The following is a 22,323-nucleotide window of genomic DNA, read 5'->3' on the forward strand; positions in this document are numbered from 1 at the left end:
AGCATTGGCGGTGCGTTTACCTGAAGTGATTTGAGGTGGATAGTGCGTGTGCAATGGAATGGATTTCGAACGACCGCGGAGGTGTTGCGTTGCGTCGGTAATAGCCCCCATACCTAAAGGAGTCTGCATAGATACATTTTGTCACTACACTGCGTCCAAGTGCATGAGTCCCATTCCACGCCACACTGTCTTGAGACCGCACACATTCCTCATCGATAGGTCTCTTTCAACCGGACACACCCTCCCTATGTACGACGCCACGGCGGTCCCCACATCAAAATCCGCTACGTCAGTGACAGACTGAAAGTATCACTTGAAGATGCTGCGCTTCATGGCGTCTAGCGGCCGATTGCAGCCGCTGCGGAAGGCTGCATCAGATGCGCCTCGTCGCGGCGTGTCTCCCTCCTTGAGTGCGCGTTACGCGGGTCCACGCCGGCGACACTACAGCGCCCACCACGTTCCGCCCCACACTCCGCCGCAGGTTCCTCCTAACCTGAGCGAGCCGGAGATGGTGCGGCGCCTCATGCGCAGCCAGCGCGTGTGGTGGTGGGTCGGCTCGCTGGTGCTGGGCGGCGTGGGGCTCGTGGCCTTCGGGCCGGAGCTCAAGCTCGGCATGAGCCGACACACGGCCGAGGTGGCGTCGCGCTCGCTGCAGGACGAGACGCTGCGGGACAACACGCGCGAGCTGGCGTCGCAGATCGTGCAGACGGTGCTGAACGACCCCAAGGTGCTGGACCAAGCCTCCAGGTTCCTGCAAAGGGTGAGGAAGCGCTTCAAGGGCGAAATAGTGTTGTGTTGATATGATTGCAGCTTTCATTGTGATGAGTTTGGGTGAAATGGTGCAATCATTTATGTACGAGTAGTTGCTGACAAACTGGTGTTTCGCTTGCTTGCTGCAGCTTGTGGTGATGGATTCGACGCGTGAGGCGCTGCGCGCTTTGGTGATTCACACGCTGAACGACCCGATGACGCGGACGCAGGTGGCGGATCTGACGAAGCACACGGTGACGGCGCTGCTGGAAGACCCCAAGACGCTGCGGCAGCTCGTGGACCTGTTGCGGTCGACGGTGGTGGACCCCAAGGCCAAGGAGGCCTTGTTGCTGCTGCTGGAGCAGATCATGCGTGACGACCAGACGAGGGCCAACTTGACGCAGCTGCTGGCGCACACGTTCCTGCAGGACGCGGTCAAGCAGAACGTGGGCAAAACGCTCAGCGACTCGGTGCACGACGTGCTGAGTCGCAGAGACGTCCAGAACCACGCCAAGGAGTTCGTGAGCGGCGTCGTGCGGGACCAAACGGTGCAGGCGCAGGGAGGAGAGGCGATCTGGAGCACCGTCATGTACGCTCTGACGCCCGGCTGGCTCTCGTGGATCTGGGAGAACCCAGGAGATCTGGCCAAGGGGGCGACTACGCCTGCTGCAGAGGCTGCCAAGGTTATGGTCGCTGCTACTGTTGCTGAGGAGAAGCTGGAGAAGGAGAAGCAGATGAGGAAGGGGGAGACTGACAAGCAGAAAGACGAGCAGTCTGCTTCAACGGAGAAGAAAGACGCGTCGAAAAGCGCAGCAGCTACTATCAACAAATTCCCCATGAGAAGAATGAGGACAAAGCGTATGTCAGGACCTCAAGAGGAAGTCTCGAAGGATGAGAAGAGCAAGGAATCAGCGACCAAGAGTGCGTCATCACACGCGGACTTCGCTGAGCGGTACGAAGACAAGCACTGGAGCGGATCTGGCAGCGGCTTCGTTTAGATCAAGCGCCAACTGATGAAGATTCTCCAACAACTCAACAATTCAAACCTCAGCAAGAAACTGGGGACTTTACCAACCAACGTACGCAACATTGCCCGCTGTATTTCACTGATATTGAGCAGTTGTTGTGTTTGTACCTGTGAACTAGAACCGGCCGTAGACAAGCGAATCGAGACGATGCACCTGGTTTAACAACTCGCTGTTCTGGCGTTTGAGGCGCATCTTTTCGCCGGCCAAGAGCTGGTTCTCCTCGCGCGCGATGCCAAGTTGTTCTTGCAGTTGTGCTGCTGCAGCCTCGGCACTCTGCGCTGCACGTCTCCACGAGTCAACTTCGCGCCGTGCGTGACGGTATTCCTGCTCGATGTGTTTCCGCTCAGCTGCAGCTACGCGCGCGCCATCGCGTAGTGTTTGGATCTCCTGGACCAGCTCCCGCTCACGTGTTTTGGCCTGAGCATTCTCAAGTTCAAGAGCACGCAGAGCCGCCTCGACGCGCTGCAGAATGTGCAGCTCAGCTTGAGAGGACCCGCCGTCTCCGTCGTATGCCGTCGAAGTTGCACCTTCACTGAACCATGCGGGTGATTGCCGTGTACGAGCTGCAACTCGGTAGGGGGGTGAGCCTCTTGATGACAATGAGGATGCAAGTTTACTACCACTAACCGCTCGCGTCGTGGTTGTGTGCCGTTCGTCCAATACTTCAGAAGTCCGCCGAAAGCTCCGTCTCCGGTACTGGGTTGGTTCCAGATCATCGTCACTCCCCTGATCGTTGTTCTCAAAGTCTCCAACGCCGTGTGGCGATGGTCTGCCTCGACGAGAGCGCCGATGCGGTGAATGGGGCATTTCACTCTCAGATGAAGACGACGAGGACCGAGGGCTGGAGACATGGACTGCGCTCCCTCGTCGCCACTGCGTTGTGGGTGGATCTGTTGTCGAGACGGAAGAAATGGACGATATGAGCGACTGTCGAGTATCCGACCGAGGCACCGGCTCAAGCGCAGGAGCTGGTGGACAGCTTGAAGAAGAGTCGACAGTGTGATCCAGCTCGCTGTTGTTCACCGCTGGCTGGGCAGGCTCGCAGCGTTCGCGAACGCGACAGGAAGCCGCGGTTGCAACTGCTGCTAATCTGTCCGGCAACGTGTAGGAGATGGCGGAGGACGACAATGACGAAGACTCGAGACGCTGCCCCGGACGGATTTCTGGAGGGCCTAGATCTGACCGAGACATCTCACATGAGACGTGCCTTCTAGCAGGCGAAGGCTCTCTGGTTGTAGTCGACACTACTGAGGGCGCTACTGCTCCAGCGTTAGCGTTGGTCGTGCTGGAGGCTCTGCTGTTCCTGCTGCCATTAAGCTCACTGTGGCTTGTGAGTGGCGACGGCAGCGGTGCAACGGGCGACGCTCCTGACCTCGTCGAGGCGCTGGAAGTGGGTCTACGTTGCTGATGCGCTTGCTGCTGGACACGCCGCACCTGCGTGATCCATTGCTGGCAGTGAGTGGCGGACGGCGCCATGAGCTCCTCTTTCAGCACTTGGCCGCTCATGGTGGCGACGGGCGCGTAGTACTCGAGGTCGCAGCGCGCCTTGTTCTTCTTGGGCACGACGTTGAGCAGTTGCGTGGCCAAGTCGATGGTGACCGTCTCCGTCTCGTTCTCGAGCTCGCTGTGCGCGTCTTCATCTTGTGGTGGCGTCTGCAACTGCAGTAACAACTTGCCATCGCGAGCCAGGATCGAGCAGCTGCATGGCCGCCACTCGAAGAGCTTCGTCTCGGCACTCAGCACCTTCCGCTTGAGCCTCACGCCGAAGCTCTCGGCCGTCGTCATAGCCCCTCGACAAAAACAACGAGACTGGGAAGTGGAGCAGCTGGCAGACAGCACGTCGCGGAAGTCTCAGCTCGTAAAAATACCAGAGTTGTCATGCAAAACCAACGGCTATTCAGAGACTCGGGATGTTTCAGGGGTGTGACCGGTTTACCCCGACAAGTCTTACACTTCCGCGAATGGATCAAGCGACATTATGATCTGGCTATTGTGTCTCCTGTGCAACTCCGGCCATGGCTTGATTACCGAGTCGACTTTCAAGACGTCATTGTGCTGACTCCGGAGGTCCCGATGAATGTGTTAGCAGCCACGCTAGGCTCTTTATACTCGTAACGAAGCCCAAGACGTACAGCAGCGACCCCCAGATCTGGGCTCTACTTTTCACGTGTCGTGGGGACGACGTCATTGGCGAATCCCATCGAACGGAAGCCATTCCGCCAGTAGTTCCAGCGAACCGACGACGATCAATCGTTGATAGCCTTACACTACAGTATCTTCGAAATCCCATGACACCATGTTCCGTGCTCGGCTCAGTCCCCAACCTTCCGCCTTCTGGCGGACACGGTCGGATCGGCAGCACCTAACCAGAAGATGGACGTCCCAGACGCACCGACGAGAGTGAAGCTGCGGTGCCGCCTATTGGGACATGGAGTGGTGTTTTCGGTTGAGATTGGTCGTCGCGAAGTGGCAGGGTCTTTGGTGGCTCAAATTTTCAACACTCCGGAAGTAAATTGGCGGGAAGTGCGCGTTTACTAGGCGATGGATGAGAACGGCAACTGGCTGCTCGACACGGTGAACGTGGCAGCCTTACACGGAGCGGTTCCTGACGTGTATCAGGAGCTCACGGATGGCTTACTTATCAGCAGCGTCAAGGAGCTCATCGGACGCTTCGGTGTTGCTGCTGATAACACCACTCAACTACTCGTGTGCCTGAGGCAGGAGCCGTCGACAGCAAACGCTACACTTCCGCCAGCAGCCCAGCAGCGCCGCGGTGGCGACGGAGATGTTGGGTTTTCTTCGCTGTGGAATTATCCTCCATTCCCAACTGACCAGCCAAATCTTCCTGAACCGGACGAGCTGGGGGGATTTCTTCAACGACATTTGCCTGTATCGGTTCAAGTGGGGAGAACTCCCACCAATCTGTTCGCTGAGGGGACTCAGGAGATCGTGTGTGGAGATCTCTTGGCGCGGATTGACACCTTCTTGGAGAGTTGCGTGCCTGGACTCCCGGAGACCAGCTCGGAGGAGAGGTGGCACCTGTTCTACGATCAATTGATTGAACTGAGCGTGCACATTTGCCGCGCAAAGGGCATGGACATCAACTTCGTGAGGAACGCAGCTGACCCAACCGGAACCACGTTCGGCACCTTAAGACCCTGATTTGTAGAGGGATTCCGTTGCTACGAGTTGAGGAGAAACGTGCTCGTAAGAATATGTCGAAACCTCTGGCGGAACTGACCGACAAAATGGTTCCCTGGCAGTCGACGTACTATGGCAACCTTCCCTACATACTGGGGTATGCGTCGAGTGAAGCCCAGATCCAGTTTGTCGCCATCAATACCAACCTCAAAAGGATCCCGTTGGTGACGTTCTCCGTTTTCCACAATGGTGGAACGGACGCCACCAAAGCGTTTTATAACTTGGCGTTCCTCTTTGATTGGATGATGACCGTGTCGAAGCAAGCACTTCCTGCAACATGGTTCTCAAGACACCCAAGTGCCACTGGGGAGGAGCGTGGCCGAACACTTCAAGTGGTTCAGGATGCCATGAAGCGTGAAACCAAGCGGAGCTGGGTGGAAAAAGAAAACTACTCGCGACTCAAAGGCATTTACAGGACATTGGCTGGAATAACTCCGGTGCCTGGTGGACATACGCATTTACAGGAAGTGAGGCGCCTGGATATTCAAAGATGGCGGCGTAAGTTGATCGTCCGTCTGGGTCCGTTGGGCTATCATCGCCTTCCTGAGACCGAGACCGAATTGAGCGAGTGGTTACGCGGCATGCTGGTTGCTTTGAACAACTGGCATAGTCGTGGTTATTGTCACGGTGACCTGCGCTGGGGAAATGTTGTCTACGTCCCTGCTACTGGATTCTCATTGATATGGACAAGGCGCACGAGCCCGGGGCACCGATTACATAGGAGCACCCGTGTAATGGTCGGAAGCTGAAGTATGATCACGACCTTTACCAGTTGGGAAAGCTGCTTGATGTAGCTGTTTCGCGAGTTGCGTTGACTGGAGGACCGGAAGGAGGTCGAATCCGGCAGATACAAGAGTTGCTAAATTACTTATCAGCTCTCTTGGACGACCATGATGACACTGATGACCGCGCAGACTCCCCCGGTGCGGATTGGTACCTTGAGTTGTTGGTGCCTGACAGCGATGCTTCTTAAGGATGCCGAGGACAACGAGGGTGAACCTCACGGCTCTGTGACGCGGGATTGACTTGGAATCCAAGCTTCAACCTGGATGAATTCCGGCGTGTGGAGGGAGATACAAGGGATACGGCGGCTCTCCCATTTATTAAATGCTGTTCTAAATTCCTAGTTAGTCGGGCTCAACACAGAAAAAAAGTAAATCGGGAAGATCTTAAAGTAAATGGCAAACCACAGGTGGCGTTCGACATCCTGTCCAATAAAGCGCTAGTAGAGTGACAGAGATCGCGAAGGCCGACTTGCCTGACCGCTCGACTCTGCCGCCTTCACCTGGGCGGGTGGCACCATTTCCTTCATCATCACCAGCATCGATTCGGGCGTCATTTCGGGAGTGTGAAGCGCCGGTAGAAGAAGCACGTTCGCAACGCTCTGCAGGTCATCCGATTGACACTTCTTCGTCCGATTCAGCTTCGCGAGCACTTTCTTGGCCGTCACCGCTTCAGTCCTGTCGCGAGCTGAAAGCAGCTTCTGCTGAATCCACAGCAGTCGGTGCGTCAAGGGGAATTCAAGCGTCTTCATCAGTGTGCCCAAGTGGAACAAGTCTGACTGACAAGTGAACTTGCTGGCGGAATCCTGCTCCTGCATCAAAATACTCGACCGGCGTGGCGACTCCAACTTGACGAGCATCCAGTAACCAGGGTGCCGATATACCACGTCTAGATCTAGAATGAACTCCTGACTGGGGACATACACCATGTTCTCCCACCGAATGTCGCCATGGCAGTAGCCGCTCTCGTGCCAGGTTCGTAGCGCATGAAGCATGTTTATCAGCCACCTGTTGACTTCGTCCACATTTCCAGGGAGGCGGTAGAATCCCTCCCGAGACAGCTGCACCACAGTTTTACATGACGGGAAGCGAGTTTGCTTCAGCCTCCACACACTTTGAAGGCTTTGTGGTGTATATTTGATCGCCTGCAGATTTTGGTAAATACCAATAATCCTATTGTAGTCGTCTCTATTCGCGCAATGATCACGCCGTATTGTTATCCGCGTCGTGCTGTCGTCTACCAGCTCGATTGTCCCCGTATCACTTTGGTAGGGTTTGAACGGAGAGCCGAGAAGGACGGGTCCACTTGGACTTAACTGCCATGTAGCTCAGGAGGAAAACCAAGTTGTAAAAAAGCTTGATTGCCATTGTCGTGGAGACTTCACAGATGGAATAAAAGTGGTTGAATCGGAATGCAAACAGCTTCCGACGGTTCCCACAGGCAACGTAGCCCAAAATGTACGGAAGCTCACCAAAAAATTGCGGATCCCAGCATGTCATCTTCGACTGCGGCTCGGCAATAGTGTCGTTCATATCCGCAACGCCTTCTCTTTCTTCCCCACAAAGCACAAGACATCCATCACAAAACACAGTGAGGTCCGACCGCAAACTTTTCCCAGTACTTCCATCGTCAGTGGGGTCTTTCCGCTCCACCTTTAATTGAACTCCATTCGCTCTGGAAATCTGACCGGTAAAAGCAAACAACAGATCGTCGAGCTTCTGGCAGGATTGCTTCGTGTCCTCTTCATCCAGTCCAACCTCGAAACTCATCACCAGAACATCAATTAGCGATGAGAGAGCGTCGCAGCTAATCTCCGGACCATCCTCGGCAAAAATCTTAGCAGCCGTGTGCCGATTGTTGATGCAGACTCGGAATGGCAGGGGGCGTTCAAGATACAACGACAGTGTAGACGGAAGGGATAGCTGCAACATACCAAGTTGTGAATATTCCCAGAGGCCTCTCAGATCAATGTTCTCTCCACCCACTGGACTAGCAATGGCTTCCGGTGGTAACTTGAAGGATTTGACGGACATTGTTTTCTTGGAAGCGATCTGCACCTGAACGTGACACCCTCTCTGTCGAGGAGACAAGGCCGTACCGAAGTTCCCCACTTTCTCGTAGTCGCGCATTTCAACTAGGGCGCCGGCCTCTTTCAGTTCAGCTAGGCTGCGCTCAAACCAATGTATGCTCTTTACCGAGTACAGAGTGATATCACTCGGATGGACGTCAACGTGTGGGCTGTTGGCAATGACGCTCCGCAGCTTTTCGACTCTGGTATCGGGCTCAATCATCACTACGAACGGAGGTGATCCTCTCCCCCAAATGCCGCAATATAGCTTCATCTTCATCGTATCCTGTTAGGAAATGACTCGACGTTTCCAGACTCCTCCAGACATGCGATGTCTTGTTCTATCAGCTTGTTTTAAGATATTTCCGAGATTTTGTTTTTGAATATTTCCGAGATTTTTTCACCAGTAGCGTGCACCTCGATGACTACATTCAAAAGATCTGCTGCATTGATGGCGACATGTATAGTGAATGAGCTGTTAGGGCCGTCTCGGTCAGTAATGGATTGAATTTATGATTTTGGTAAATGGACTTTTAAACTCCAAGCAAGGATGCACCGTTCAATGTCTACACTTCTCAGGCGCTAGCTCAAGCACGATAACTGTCTCTTTCTTCCCACCAATATCATGAAAGGAAGTCGCAGGAGTTTCGGGGTATGGTTTCCAGGTTGATTGCACTCCTGAGCCTTCGGCGATACAGTAAACTAGATTGCACGCCCCCCACTCTGTTAGCGGTCGGGTGTCGGATTATCTGTACTAAAACAGTCCTAAATGTCCTAAACTGTCCTAGAAAACCGAATTGATACTCCCATAAATGACGGTAACGGTAATTTAAGGTAGCTGTCCTTACAGTCCTAATTACGACAAACTGTAGGACGTTTAGAACAGTTAGAACAGTTAGGACAGTTAGGACCCCCCCAGGGACTTACGTTCTATAAAGACACATCTATTGTGGAAACCGCTTCATTTGCCTATTTTGCTCATACATCGATTGATTTGCACCCTGATTTAGCTCAATCGATTTACAAATCGATCGCGTCCTGCGATGCATATGTGAGTGGATGTGCAGATTAGGCGATCGTTTTATGGAAGTTAAGTCAATAAAGCCGCGTTTGGAGCAGAATGCCCACCTTTTACTGGACAATCGCGCAGTCAAGCGATGCATCCAGATCGCGATCGATTTCATCCCTGAATTGTACTCTGATTAACTAAGTGATTGAGATCTAATAAGGGGTTGCTACAGATGGGCATTTTAGCCGGTTCTCACAATAGAGTGTACTATACTATACTATACAGTACTTGCTGTTCTGCCACTACAGTAGTTACTTGATGTTGAGGTGGGCAGGACACTCTCGCGTTGGCTCTCGCCTGCGGACTTAGCGACGGCAAGTCCTCGGCTCGGCCAGGCGCGGTGTCTAGGAAAATAAATATCGGGTTGCAGCGCTCGCATATGCTCGCTCGCGCAGACACGCCCCCGCCTGATCGGCGGGTGCTGGCCATAGGTGAATGCACCAAGTGAGGCTCGCGCTCGCATTCGCTCGCCCTCGCCCGCATTCAGCGCTCTGGTGGACGGTGTGTGATTCACACATTCACACATTGTTAATCGAGGAAAAAACCTTACTGCTAGAACCAAGGTTTTAGGACATGTCCTAAACATTATCCTAAAAGGCGTCCTAAAAACCGATGGATTGCTTTTGGACGGTATTAGGGCAGACCTCCCTTATACTGGCACCTGCCGGGATGTGTCGGATTAGCTATATTTCGGCACTCTTGTTTTGTTTATTTCGGCACAGTGCCAGTTTAAGGAAATAAAGTATGCAATTTACTACAATTTCTCTACCATATCGAACTGTTTAGCCTGGAAGATGCCTTCAAGGGCTAAAGAAGTCAACGAAGTGCGCCGGTCGTTCAGTTCACACTTCAATACGGAAAAATCGGATTCGACGGACGCCGTATTCGCGGATACGGTTGCCAATCCGCAGCAGAACTGGCGGAGATGTGAAAATGTCTTTGGAGCAGCAGCGTTTTGCACTGAATCCCAGGCGTCGTTGAAGCTGGTCTCATACGATTCTTCCTCCAGGGCTGTGCGAACCATCTCATCAAGCAGATTGGCTTGACACAGCTCTCGATGCTCCCGTTCAACGGATTCAATTTTTGCCTCACTCCAAAACAAAGCCAATTGATCGCGGCGAGGATTCAAAATATCTTCTGCAAACTGGCGAGGAGGGACTGTGACAAGCTCAGCTGGCATTACTGGCGGAGCCGGAGATGCGGCAGCGTCATTGTTGCTGTCTCGCTCAGCTTGTACATGCTCCATACCTTCAATTAGATGCAGTACAAACTTGCCAAGCTGCCTCAGAATCGAATTTTTGTCGGCATCTGCAACACTATTCATGTGATTCTGGACGAACGTCCCCTGGTCTTTAATAAACTCGAGCAAGTGTTGCTCTTTGAGCCAGTACTTCGTAGAAATCGTGTCATTAGCGCTAGATTGGAATTCAGAGCTAGGTACGCGTTCAACTCGTAGCAGTTTGCGAAGGCGATCTACAAGGAGCTCAATCTCTGCCATTTGCTGCGAGAGCAGGATATCCTTCCCCTGTATCTTGACAAACGTGACGTTCACCACCACCGTTATCCCACAAACAACAGCTGCATTGACCCACCATGATGGCGTTGGTGCCGCAGACACGTTTTCATCAAGGTGTTCTTCGAGGCGAAAATGGTTTTTTAATATCCACTGCAATGCGTTTCCCATGTACAGCCACCGATTAGTTAGTTTTTTGGCGGCACCTCCCATTTCAGTAATCAGGGTTTTTTGGCGGCGAAGGTGAACAATTAAATCCTTTGTATTCTTCACAAAGTCTCCATTCCCAACAATGGAAAAACCGGCTTTCATGACCAGGTCCATCTGATGAGCAGCACACCACACTCTCAGCACCGAGTGGGTGGCCTCTTTCTCTAAAAGAGCGACCACCCCACCATGACGGCCTGTCATAGTGTTCTCTCCATCCGATGAAATACCAACCAACTTCTGTCTCCAGTTAGCGAACAAAATATCGAGTACTCGAACAATCAGGTGAACTTGGACCACAGCAGTGTGGCGGTCAAACATAGGGACCGCGAGCAAGTGTAGGTTGACTAGCACGCCGTTGACGGCAACACGAACACGCTGATCCATGAAAGAGCGATCGGTGTGGGTTGTGATGCCGCAAGCAAATGCAACCCCCCACGCGATGAGGTTGCTGATGTTGAAACGAATAGGCAACTAGAATACGAGCATAAGTGCCTGCCATAGCGTCGGTCATACCGTAAAGCTTCGAGTTCCCTGTGGCGTTATAGTGCTGCTGAATTACTGCTGCCGTCTGCCGAAACGACAACCCAACCGAGAGATATTTGACCGAAAGAGTAAACCGCAGAGGCGTCTTAATTTCCACTGTGTAGACCCCATCCACTACCGAGCCGAAAGCACGAAGAGCCCTCGCAACAGTCATATCATCATCTTCATCTTCAGCATTGAAAAATACTTTTCCAATCAGCTCAGTCACAATTAATTCTGGAAAAGAAAACCGCAACACAGCACTCTCTGTGTCAAAATGAGCTACCAATTGGTTGCTTCGAGAAGTGAGATCAGCAAAAAATACAGCCTTCTCTGCGTCGCTGAGACCTGTGTATTCTCCCCACTTAGCTGAGTGCGCGGAAGTATTGTGCTCGATGTAGTTCTGGGGTCGGAAAGGAGCCTTGTAGTACTTAATATTTTGAGTACGCTTTCGTTTGCCCTTGGGTGCTTCCTCTCTACCAAAATATCGGCAAAACAGGCAGCGGACCGAGCAAGCCGCTCGAGGTCGTAGCGTGTGACTTGATCGAGCTCCGTCAGGTTCATGAACCACGAATACTCGAATGAAATGGCGCCGGATGAAACATGGAAGTCGAGTCGCTCCGACTTCGCATCAGCAGGAACAAAGGGCGACCATACCGGGAACCAGGCCCAATACCTTCTGTTCGAGCTCCTTGACCTGAGGGTGGCCCCTGAGACGCTCAGCGACTTCCTCATACGGTCGAAAGTTGCCGATTATCTTGTGGTTGATCTCGATCCACAACTCGAATTGTCCGAGAGGAGAGGCCACCACCACGATGGTGGTCAATCGTTCGTGGCAGGTTTTCGCCGATCGCATCCTTGATCTTCTTTGGGCCAATCATTCCCTGCCCCAATAGACTCCAGAACCTCCGTGAGACCCCTCCACGAAGTAGGGTAAGATAACAGCTAAGCAGGAATCCACCCGTTGCCATCCTTGGCAAGGTAGAGCTTGAGGTCGTCTGCTTGCACGTTGTACAAGATGTTCACTACCTTCTCCATGATCTTGGCAGGCAAACAATGGACCAACTCATCCGCGTCCAGACTACGATCATGTTGCTTTTTTGAAAATCTGTATTTTTTCAGAAGAATGTTTTGAGGACAAATCCAAAAACAGTAAAAGCATTTTTTTTAGAGATTCTCCAGAGATGAGAACGCTGTGGTGCGGTATCTTGGGGAGTGAATCGCCCTCATTCACAGTGGAGATTGGGACCATCAATGCAGTAGCAGAGTTGAGAAATGCCATTGCAAGCGCTCCGCAAGTGAACGCTGACTCGAACGAAGTCACGCTTTACTGGGTGAAAGAAGACATGCGTGCAACCAAGAGGAGCATAAGAAATCTCTACAGTTACGAGTAGAAAGTGGTGCCCTGGTTGAAATGGACGACTGCTTCACTGTGGACTTCTATCGCTACCACTGTCTACAACCTCTTCTTTGGTTCTCTGTGGACGTTTCTGGGGAGCCTCACGTTATGGTGCTGATCCACTCCCAAGAAGAAGAAGAAGAAGAACTGGAGCCAAATTCAGCTCGGGAAGATGTTGGTCTTGCAGGCCTGTGGAACTATTCCAAGTTGGAGTTGGGGCTAGACAGATTTCCGCTTCATGATGCTTTATCATTCCTGCTTCAACGCCGCCTAGCATTCCGAGTGCGCATCCGCGACCAGCAAACCGCCAAGTTAATATTTGCCCGAGCTGGCCCAGTAATCCGGTTCGACGCTCTCTCATCGCTGATCGATGTTCTCTTTATGAGTTGCGAGGCTGGACTAGATGAAGAGGATACGAAGCAATCGTGTCAGAAGTTCGACGACCTGCTTTTTACTTTTACGGCTCAGATTTGCAGAGCGAATGGAGTTCAATTAAAGGTGGAGCGGAAAGATCTCGGTGAAGATGGATCAAATATACGGTCGGACCTCACTGTGTTCTGCAATGGGTGTCTTGTGCTTTGTGGAGAAGAAAGAGAAGGCGTTGCGGATATGAACGACACAATCGCCGAGCTCATTCCAAAGATGAAATGCTGGAATTCACAATTTTTTGGCGAGCTTCCGTACATTTTGGGCTACGTTGCATGCGGGGACCGTCGGGAGCTGTTTGCATTCCGACGCAAACCCATGTTTTCCATCTGTGAAGTTCCACGACGATGGCAATCAAGGTTTTCTACAATTTGGCCTTCTTCCTGAGCAATATGGCAACCAAGTCCAAGTTGACCCGTCCCACTCAACTCTTTGCGTTCAAATCCTATCAAAGAGAAACGGGGTCAATCGAGCTGGTAGACGGCATCAGGATGCAGATCACTATACGGCGTGATCAATGTGCAAATGGAGAGGAGTACAAGAGGATTATTGGTATCTATCGAAATCTACAGGTGATCATACATAAACCGCGAAGCCTTCAAAGTGCATGGAGCCTAAAGCAAACCCGCTTCCCGTCGCGTAAAACTGTGGTGCAGCTGTCTCGGGAGGGATTCTACCGCCTCCCTGGAAATGTGGACGAAGTCAACAGGTGGCTGACAAACTTGCTTTATACGCTGCAAACCTGGCACGAGAGCGGCTACTGCCATGGCGACATTCGGTGGGAGAACATGGTGTTCGCCCCTGATTATCAACCCTTCGAAATCAGGACACTCCAGCACTTCGGCTACTGGGTGCTCGTCAACTTGGAGTCGTCACGCCGGTCACGTTTGTTGATCCATGAGCAGGATTCTGCCAGCAAGTTCACTTGTCAATTCGACTTGTTCCAGTTCGGCAGTTTAATGGAGGAGTTTAAATTCCCCTTGACGCACCGACTGCTGTGGATTCAAGACAAACTTCTGTCAGCTCGGGACAAGAATGAGGAAGTGACGGCCACGAAAGTGCTCGCGATGCTGAATCGGACGAAGAACTGTAAATCGGATGACCTGCAGAGCATTGCAAACATGCTTTTGTCGGCGCTTCACACTCCTGAAATGACTGCCGAATCGATGCTGGTGATGATGAAGGAGCTGGTGCCACCCGCCCAGGTGAGGGCTTCGGAGTCAAGTGGTCTGGGAGATTGAGTTTTTTTTAATTTCGGGAACTTTCCATGTTGCTGGGCTAAAACCCGACTACAAAATAATAATCTTTGTCAACTACCATCAAATGAATCTCGAGAGTCATCTTTCAAAACCCACTATCACTCATGGCCACGTTGAAAACTTAGGATCCCCCAGCCTTAGAACTGGCAGGAAACTAATCTCCTAATCCCCCGACTTCAATGGGGCAAAGCGAAAGTGGCACCCTCGATCGTTGCGTCGAGGACTAGGACACACGACAGGAAGTAGACAAACGTCCTCCGGGGGGAGTCGGCGTAGGCCGTTGAGCAACGCCACCGTCCTCGCGTCCTCCATCCCGTCTTCATCTGGTGGACGGATCACGCTCTCTTTCTGGTCGAACGGGGCGTATCGAAGTTGCTCTTGAAGGCCGACAATTCCACTGAAAGGAAGCACGCGACTCAGATACTGAGCCTCAAGTTCGGCACACGACGGTGAGGATCTCGAAGTTCCTGGCTGCGTGGTCGGTCGTTTGCGTGGCGAGGTATGTCGTAGGCTTCTTTGAAGTTGCATGAGCTCACGGTCCTCCGTTGTCACCGGTCGTGCCAGCTCGTCCAAGCGCGAGGTTGCCGGAATTCCTGGCATGGTTTCATCTCTCACGAGGATATTCGGGAAGAGAATGCTCCCGTTCCGCATGGACGTTCTCCGACTGGAGTCCCCAAACAGATGAGCGGCATCGCTGAGGTGGACGGAGGCGTGCCTGGATGGAGAACCTACTACGTCTCTGCTGCTGTCGCCACCGCCCGAATTGAAGCGGAAGGTGAAGTCTCGGACTCGTTGGTGGTGCTCCCCCATGAGCGCTCGTACGACCTCCTGTCGAGGCGAGAGGAAGGACGCGATCGTGTCTTTCCTCAGACACAGCAACGAGCACGTGTCGAGTGCGACGAGCTCCCAGGGAGCAGGAGACGTCGTGGTGGCCAGGGCCCCCTCCTGTCCGAAGACGGCGGGGGCCTGGACAACGGCCACAAGCGACTGTCCTCTGATCGGTGGCTTCGAGACTTTGACGCTGCCGTGAACCAGCAGCACGAGGACGCTGATTTCCTCCCCTCGACAGATAATGTGCCTGCCCGCGCGTGCTGTGAGGGACCGAGCAGCGTACGCGAGGTGCGTGACGATGTACGGGGGCAGCGCGTGCATCCGAGGAATCGATGCAATAGCTGTCTCAGTCGCGCGCAGGACGACCTGCTTGTACGGCTTGATGGCTCGGCGATAGAGATCTCCAGGCACCACAGCCAGCTCGGCTGATGTAGTAGCGAACGTGACACAGGCGCTGGCAGTGCGCAGACCTTGCGGTTCGATCAGACTGATCTCACCAAAGCACGAGCCTGGAGTGAGCGTACGGAAGAACCCGGTGCTATAGGCCGCCAAGGACACACACCCAGTGATCAGCACGTAGAAACTATCGCCTGCTTCTCCTTGGCGGAAGACAAACTCCCCGGAGCTCACGCGCAAGTACGTACTGGTGCGCGCGAGCTCCTGGAAGATGGAGTCTGGCAGCCGCGCGTCGGCGAAGTACTTGAGGCTTGCCAGCCACTTCTTGAGATGTCGGACGTCTGCGGACGATCGATTCGGTGGCGACCGCTGCAGTCGTTGCTGGACGCCGTGTGCGCTTGCGAGAGCCAAGATGGACGCGACGTGCTCCGTGCTGCTCGTCTGCAGCACGTAAGACGCTGGGGGTCTCTTATCATCGGACGCCAGCACGACCTGCTCCTGCATGAGCGACTGCCGAGGTCGAGATCTGTAGCTGTAGCTCAGACGAGTTCGCGGTGGCGCTGAAGGTGCCGGGGTCGGTTCGTCCCAGAACGTCACATGTTGGCGCCATACGCGGCGGTGCGTTCGTCTTGCCTGCATCCGATCGAGTGTCGTGAGGTACGTGATGGCATGTACGATGCGCTGGAACACCACGCGTAGAGGGGGCAACCCTGCAGGCACCTCGACGATCTGGAAATCCTCCAAGCGGGACGTGGGGCTCGGAAAGCGGATGGTTCGGATAGTGGAGAAGACGTCGCCGATGCTGCGATAGCGTGGGGAGACTCGCATGACGACCACGCTCTTGTCCTGCAGTCCGTAGTCGCCCAACTCGTCGTCGCCCTCGAGTTGTTCGCCGTGGAAGAGCAGCCGCTGCTGCTCGAATGGAATTCCGAATTGACGCTGGAGAGCTGCCTGCATGCACACGAGCGACTGGGAGCGGTGGACGGACACGCGCTCCAGCTCGGGGCGGCCGGGGAGGTGGAAGAACACGTCGAAGCGGATATCGCGCATGCGCAGGCTGGACGGCTGGTGCCAAAGCGTTGAAGGACCTTGGGTCCGCATGGAGATTTTCCTCCTCTGTGCTGCTCCAGCCATAGCGACCACGGACACGGGTTGAGCGAGGCGTGGGGTGAATCCCCCAGCCCCGAGACCCAACTGGGACGCCGTCATTGAGCGTCTGCGTGCTTGGTTCGCCATCCCTGCAGCTTGGACTCCAAGCCGTGCAGGGTTAATAGCGAATGAACGGCTTGTTCATTGTTTGTCGATGCTGCTCGTTTTGCTGCTGCCATTCTGGAGCTGTATTTTTAGTGGTGATGATCTGAGGAAGTGACGAAATATCGGTATTGGCGAGTGCCAGTGAGTTATGTGCTCGCTCACAAGGCGTCTCTCATGCGAAGCTGCAGGCACTTTCAATTAAATAGGAAGGACTGGCTGGAGTAGGCAACACCTCAGACGTAGCAAATCAACTTGTTCATTAGACTTGGAAAACATCCATAGACTGCCCCCCCCCCCTCCCCCCCTCCCCCCGCCTTCTTCATTTGGCGGACACACAAACCCTCATATTAAAAAAGAGTCCCTTGAGTTGCGTAGGACCCGAAGTTAGCAGTCTTAGCAGAAACGCAACTCTCTCGCACCCTGTAGGGCACAATCCAATCCGGGGGTGTATTGCACCAGCAGCTTACTCGTACACGCACAAATTTTCCTTAAAAACGGTCCTTTCGACAGAGCAATTTCTGCTGCGATTCCGCAATCGAGTACCGGGAGTGCAGCGCAACAAAAATCGCCTTATCCTTCCTAGAAGGAGTCTTGTTGAGCAAAACGTATTCGATTGTGGCTTGGTCGCTGTGTTCGAGCAATAGAAGGACCATTGGGAGATCATTCTTGGTCATCGCTTTGTACAACGTAATCCAGGTGTCCACTATTCCACAACCAGCAAGCAATACCTTGACCGCCTCAAAACAGCCAATTGATGCCGCTTTTTCGACTGCGAACCCAACAGAGTCCCGGAGATCGACGTTGTTTTTCGCTCCAAGGTCAATGTAACGGGGCTACATGGAATAGTGACCCTGTCACTATTCCGGGATGGCTACATCGGTCACTCCCCTGGATAGTGACCCAAGTGGCCTTAGAGCCAACAGATACATTTTGTGTGACACAAACTATAGGGAACTTAGCATTTGTATGCAGGCCAAATCTGTACCAACCTATAAATACATTCAGTCTTAGATCTACCGCTTTTCAAGTCAAGTCGTCCCCTTCAGACCAGGGACACGTTAACGGCTGTTCACTTGGAGTTTGTATACTCCTGCTTCCTCTGTTAAGAAGTCCTGTGTGCCCCGTCACACTTGGTAGCACTTGTAGTCAATCCTACGCCTACGCGGGTTGATTGGACTACCTGAATCCTCTGTGGTCTCATCGAGTGAGCCAAGATGGATCGTACGGAGTTTCCCCATCTGAACGACTCGCAGTACGAGTCCGTTCGTAAGATGGCAGGCATCTTTGGGACAGATGCCCTGCGTAGCTTAGCGGCGGCGACGCCGGCTGCGCAGGTTGAGCGTATCAACGCGTTCGACACCTACGAGCGAGGGCTCATCGCCCACGTTCAAGGGCTGCAGGCCACTGCGGCCGCGCCGAAGCCGGTGCAACCGAAGCCCCTGCGGCTGAAGGTTCACCCCTTCGAAGGGAAGGAAGGAGAAAACCTTCACTTCTGGGTTCGAGAGGTTGATCTCGCGATGGACGCGGCTCTCGTCTCGGACGAGCGACTTCGTGTCGCCTTTGCGCTCTCCAACCTTAGTGGTCGCGCTAAGAGTTAGGTGTATACGCGCGAAGCGACGACGCCTGGATGCTTCGCATCATGGTCCCAGCTGTGCGAGCAGCTGCGGGCCGCGTTTCTTCCGGCGAACTACGAGTACCGCCAGCGTTCGCGCTTCCTCGCCTGCAAACAAGGAAGGCGCGAGCTGCATGAGTACATCCAGGAGATGCGAGTGCTCACTGCCTCTTTGGTGGGGAACCCCCTGCCTGAACACATCAAGGTGACCGTGTTCATGGACGGTCTGCGTGTCGGTCCTGCCCGCACGCAACTGTTCCGTGTGCAAGAAAACACTATGGAGGAGGCGATTCAGATCGCCCTCCAGGAGGAGTACAGCCACAAGCAGGCTCGTACCCCCGCCACGGTATGGCAGAGCAACCCTGCCTCTGGCGGTGCGCCTAATGGTAACTCCGGCAATGGAGCGATCAACGGGCCGGTTTCCATGGATCTGGGCATGGCCGAGCAGAGCGACATTCACTGCTACGGCTGTTGCAAGCTTGGGCACATGAAACGTGCTTGCCCCGCTGGAAGACTGAAGAAGAAGTTCTCTTCGAAGCCCTTTGGCTCTAGGGGTCGCTGGCAGAAGCCGCGCCCCAGGAACCAGGGGAACGCCGGACACCAGTAGGGGCGGGGCGCTCTACTGGGGAAACACTAAGTCTTCATGAGGGGCGTGCGGGTGGCGCACGCCATGGGGCCTTAGCCCCTGAGAGTCTCTGTACTCTCGAAGCGGAGAAGGGCAGCGGTGGGCTGCTTGTGGTGCACGCGAGTGTACCGGGATACGATCATCCCTTGAGAATCTTGATCGACTCTGGGGCGTCCAAGAACTTTGCGCGCCGCCAGACTGTCGCACGCAATCGCGACAAGTACGCCGATGCGCTACGAGGCAGCAAAGGCAACGGGCTGGTCTTAGTAAGACTGGCCGACGGTACGGTGGTAGAAGTACCTCGGGTCCACATGGACCTCACTGTCAAGTTCGAGGACTTCGACAGCACGGAGCCGTTCTTGGTCCTAGACATGGACAAGTACGACTTGATCCTTGGCATGCCGTGGCTGGAGAAACACGTGCCTTGGATCGACTGGCGCGGCAAGACCATCGGGGCCAGCCGTCCCCCACGCTCTGACAGAGTTTTGGTGAGTCATGTTCCCACCTCTGGCAGCAGCTGGGGCGCCCGCGAGGGCCGCCAGGGCGCAGCAGCGTCTAATGAGTTCTTGGGGTCCGTCGAGACTGACGACGACTCCGACCGGGCCGGACAAGGCCTGAGAGTGGAGGTGCCGGACAGCACCTACCAGGTGGGTAACGTAGGTCCACACGCGGGTAACGAAGTACCGCAGGCAGCAAGGGCTGCTGGAGAAGGCGCCGCTGGCGTTAGCGCGGGTAACCAAGCTCCACGCGAGGTCACTCAGACCGTAACTGATGGGAAGGCGCTGCAGGCGCTTCCGATGTGGGTAACATAGTTCCACAGGAGGTCACTCAGACCATAACTGATGCGGGAGTCGCTGGAAGCGCTCCTGGTGTGAGTAACCAAGTTCCGCACGGCGAGGTGGGTAACATAGTTCCACCCAGCAAGGCGGGTAACCAAGTTCCGCTCAAGGACAAGGCGGGTAACGTAGTTCCGAACGAGATCGAGAAGATCGGTGGTGCCGTCAAGGCGGCGCCACGAGACGAAGACACCCGAGGGTCACGTCGTAAGCCGGGCCTAGTCGTGTGGCCGACGACGCCAGTCGCCAGCGACTCCGAGCCTCCAGCCAAGGCTCCAGCCGCCGAAGAGTGTTATCACATCTTCGACGGCGTGACCGGTCGTCGGGTCAAGACAGGAGCTGTCGAGCTTACAGCTCTGCCCGAGGTTTCAGAGTTGCTGAACCTTGAGGAGCTCGCCATGGAGGACTTCTTGGCCGAGCTAAAGGCCGGGGAGATCGCAGAGTTGGTTCTCCTCCGACCGGAGCCCACGTCGGCAGAGTTGAACTCGTCCTCGGTCATGGACCGGGCAGTCCTGGAGGAGTTCCAGAGACAGCGCGCGTCGCGCATGGGCTCTGAGATTCTTAAGAACCCCCGGGACCCGGTGTACACCTTGGTGAAGGAGTTCGAGGACGTGGTGTCCAAGGATCCACCGTCCAATCTCCCTCCGGACAGGGGAATCAGGCACGAGATCGATCTCGCGCCGGGCACGAAGTACTGTGTCACGAGGCAATGGCCGCTTCCCCGGGAGCAGTGTGAAGTCATTGATGCCTTCTTGCCGCCAAGGCGAAGACAGGCATGGTGCGGGAGTCGAAGTCCCCGCACTCGACGCCTACCTTCTGTGTTCGCAAACCGAACGGAAAGTGTCGTCTGGTTCATGCTTATAACAAGCTGAACAGCGCGACAGTGCCTGCGCAGACACCGATCCCGCGCAAGGACGTGTTGCTCAACAACATGGCCGGCTGCACGCTGTATAGCGCGCTGGACCTGGTGGACGGATACTACCAGATCCTGATGCGCGAGAGCGACATCCCACTCACGGTTGTGAGCATGCCGAGCGGTATGCTCTGGGAGTGGCTGGTCATGCCTCAGGGGCTTTCTAACGCCCCGGCAACGTTCAATCGCTTGGTCACACAACTGTTCCGACCTGTGCGTGCGTTCACACAGACGTACTTTGACGACATCTTCGTCCACAGCCGTGCCGAGGCAGGCCAGACGGCCATGGAGGTGCATCTCCAGCACCTTCGACGTGTGTTCGAAGTCATGCGGGTGAACAGGCTGTACGCCAACATCGACAAGTGTGTGTTCGCAGCTGAGGAGATCAAGGTCCTGGGCTGCTTCGTCAGCAGCGCCGGGGTCCGGGCGGATCCGGAGAAGGTGAAAACCATCGCGGCTTGGCCGCAACCTCGGTCGCAGAAGGACCTACGACAGTGGTTGGGCCTCGCCAACTACCTGTACAAGTATAGTGCAGGCTACGCCGAGCTGGCACGGCCCTTGTCGGATCTCCTGAAGAAGGATGTCGACTGGCGCTGGGAGCGTCGCCATCAAGATGCTTTTAACGACATCAAAGCGAGCTTACAGCGCGCGCCAGTCCTGGCATTGCCGGACGAGACGAAGCCTTTCAGCGTAGTCTGTGAAGCGTCTGACTACGCAATTGGCTGTGCGCTATTGCAGACCGACGATGAAGGCCGCGAACGGGTCATCTCGTTCCAGTCCAGGCAGCTCAATGCAGCTGAACGGAACTATCCAGTCCGCGACAAGGAGCTACGCTCTTGTCAAGTTCCGAGTGCACCTCCTGGGCTCGACGCCCTTTGTCGTTTATACAGACCACGCGTCCTTGCGGACTGCCGTCAACACGCCGCATCTCTCACAGCGGATGGCGCATTGGCTGTCATTCTTCGCGGAATACAACTTCCGTGTCGAGTACAAGCCGGGCAAGTTGAACGTGCTTGCCGACGCGCTGTCGCGCCGACCCGACTACGAGCTTGCTCATATTAATCGGGTCACGACAGATCTGTATGATCGCATCAGGCTGGGGTACCGAGACGATGCCAGTCTCGGACCTCTTGTGCGGTTCTTGGCCGCTGGCTCGGAAGCCAAGGCCGAGTGGCTCACGCCCCGACAACGTGCAAGGCTGCACCGCTATGAGTGGGCTGACGGTTTGCTCCACTATAGGGTCGAGCCCGAGGATCCTCCCCGTATTGTCGTGCCCAACGACGAGGATCTCAAGTACGACATCCGGATGGAGGCGCACGACGCTCCATCCAGTGGCCATCTCGGCCGTGAGAAGACGTACGCGTCTGTCTCGCAGATGTTTTGGTGGCGTCACATGTACAAGTGGGTCGCCACCTACGTCCGTATGTGCGAGACGTGCCAGCGCGTGAAGCCTGCTGGTCACGCCTCGGCACCATTGCAGAGCCTGCCGGTCCCAGCGGACTGCTGGAAGTCGATGCGTCTCGACTTTGTCTTCGGACTTCCGGCCGATGACCGTGGCAACACTGGTGTTGTTGCCTTCGTGTGCCGTCTGAGCAAGATGGTCCACTTTACTCCAGTTCGTGACACCG

At 54.6% G+C, this 22,323-nt stretch overlaps 9 protein-coding genes across 9 annotated transcripts; 4 read left to right on the forward strand and 5 right to left on the reverse strand.

Annotated features, from left to right (window-relative positions):
• Window positions 1-508: 508 nt before the first annotated feature.
• PHYSODRAFT_315292 (hypothetical protein) lies at window positions 509-1,748 on the forward strand (the record flags this gene model as incomplete). Its single annotated transcript, XM_009529428.1, has 3 exons — window positions 509-760; window positions 900-1,480; window positions 1,652-1,748. 3 exons carry the CDS (start codon window positions 509-511, stop codon window positions 1,746-1,748), a joined length of 930 nt encoding a protein of 309 aa, XP_009527723.1.
• A 144-nt stretch (window positions 1,749-1,892) lies between these two features.
• On the reverse strand, window positions 1,893-3,563 carry PHYSODRAFT_315293 (hypothetical protein; the record flags this gene model as incomplete). Its single annotated transcript, XM_009529429.1, has 2 exons — window positions 1,893-2,278; window positions 3,101-3,563. The coding sequence occupies 2 exons, from the start codon at window positions 3,561-3,563 to the stop codon at window positions 1,893-1,895; spliced, it is 849 nt and encodes a 282-aa protein (XP_009527724.1).
• A 756-nt stretch (window positions 3,564-4,319) lies between these two features.
• On the forward strand, window positions 4,320-4,940 carry PHYSODRAFT_332417 (hypothetical protein; the record flags this gene model as incomplete). The annotated part of the gene is made up of 1 exon (XM_009529430.1): window positions 4,320-4,940. The coding sequence occupies one exon, from the start codon at window positions 4,320-4,322 to the stop codon at window positions 4,938-4,940; it is 621 nt and encodes a 206-aa protein (XP_009527725.1).
• A 1,261-nt stretch (window positions 4,941-6,201) lies between these two features.
• PHYSODRAFT_332418 (hypothetical protein) lies at window positions 6,202-6,756 on the reverse strand (the record flags this gene model as incomplete). Its single annotated transcript, XM_009529431.1, has 1 exon — window positions 6,202-6,756. One exon carries the CDS (start codon window positions 6,754-6,756, stop codon window positions 6,202-6,204), a length of 555 nt encoding a protein of 184 aa, XP_009527726.1.
• A 265-nt stretch (window positions 6,757-7,021) lies between these two features.
• Window positions 7,022-7,795, reverse strand: PHYSODRAFT_499297 (hypothetical protein; the record flags this gene model as incomplete). Its single annotated transcript, XM_009529432.1, has 1 exon — window positions 7,022-7,795. The coding sequence occupies one exon, from the start codon at window positions 7,793-7,795 to the stop codon at window positions 7,022-7,024; it is 774 nt and encodes a 257-aa protein (XP_009527727.1).
• Window positions 7,796-11,454: 3,659 nt separating this feature from the next.
• Window positions 11,455-11,646, reverse strand: PHYSODRAFT_445369 (hypothetical protein; the record flags this gene model as incomplete). Its single annotated transcript, XM_009529433.1, has 1 exon — window positions 11,455-11,646. A coding segment is annotated over one exon (192 nt), but the record flags the coding sequence as incomplete, so codon positions are not given.
• A 1,005-nt stretch (window positions 11,647-12,651) lies between these two features.
• On the forward strand, window positions 12,652-13,356 carry PHYSODRAFT_501336 (hypothetical protein; the record flags this gene model as incomplete). Its single annotated transcript, XM_009529434.1, has 1 exon — window positions 12,652-13,356. The coding sequence occupies one exon, from the start codon at window positions 12,652-12,654 to the stop codon at window positions 13,354-13,356; it is 705 nt and encodes a 234-aa protein (XP_009527729.1).
• A 401-nt stretch (window positions 13,357-13,757) lies between these two features.
• On the forward strand, window positions 13,758-14,210 carry PHYSODRAFT_332419 (hypothetical protein; the record flags this gene model as incomplete). The annotated part of the gene is made up of 1 exon (XM_009529435.1): window positions 13,758-14,210. One exon carries the CDS (start codon window positions 13,758-13,760, stop codon window positions 14,208-14,210), a length of 453 nt encoding a protein of 150 aa, XP_009527730.1.
• Window positions 14,211-14,959: 749 nt separating this feature from the next.
• PHYSODRAFT_315295 (hypothetical protein) lies at window positions 14,960-16,589 on the reverse strand (the record flags this gene model as incomplete). The annotated part of the gene is made up of 2 exons (XM_009529436.1): window positions 14,960-15,088; window positions 15,243-16,589. 2 exons carry the CDS (start codon window positions 16,587-16,589, stop codon window positions 14,960-14,962), a joined length of 1,476 nt encoding a protein of 491 aa, XP_009527731.1.
• Between the last annotated feature and the right edge of the window lie 5,734 nt (window positions 16,590-22,323).

Source organism: Phytophthora sojae (genome assembly GCF_000149755.1).
Source record: "Phytophthora sojae unplaced genomic scaffold PHYSOscaffold_4, whole genome shotgun sequence".
NCBI lineage: Eukaryota > Oomycota > Peronosporomycetes > Peronosporales > Peronosporaceae > Phytophthora > Phytophthora sojae.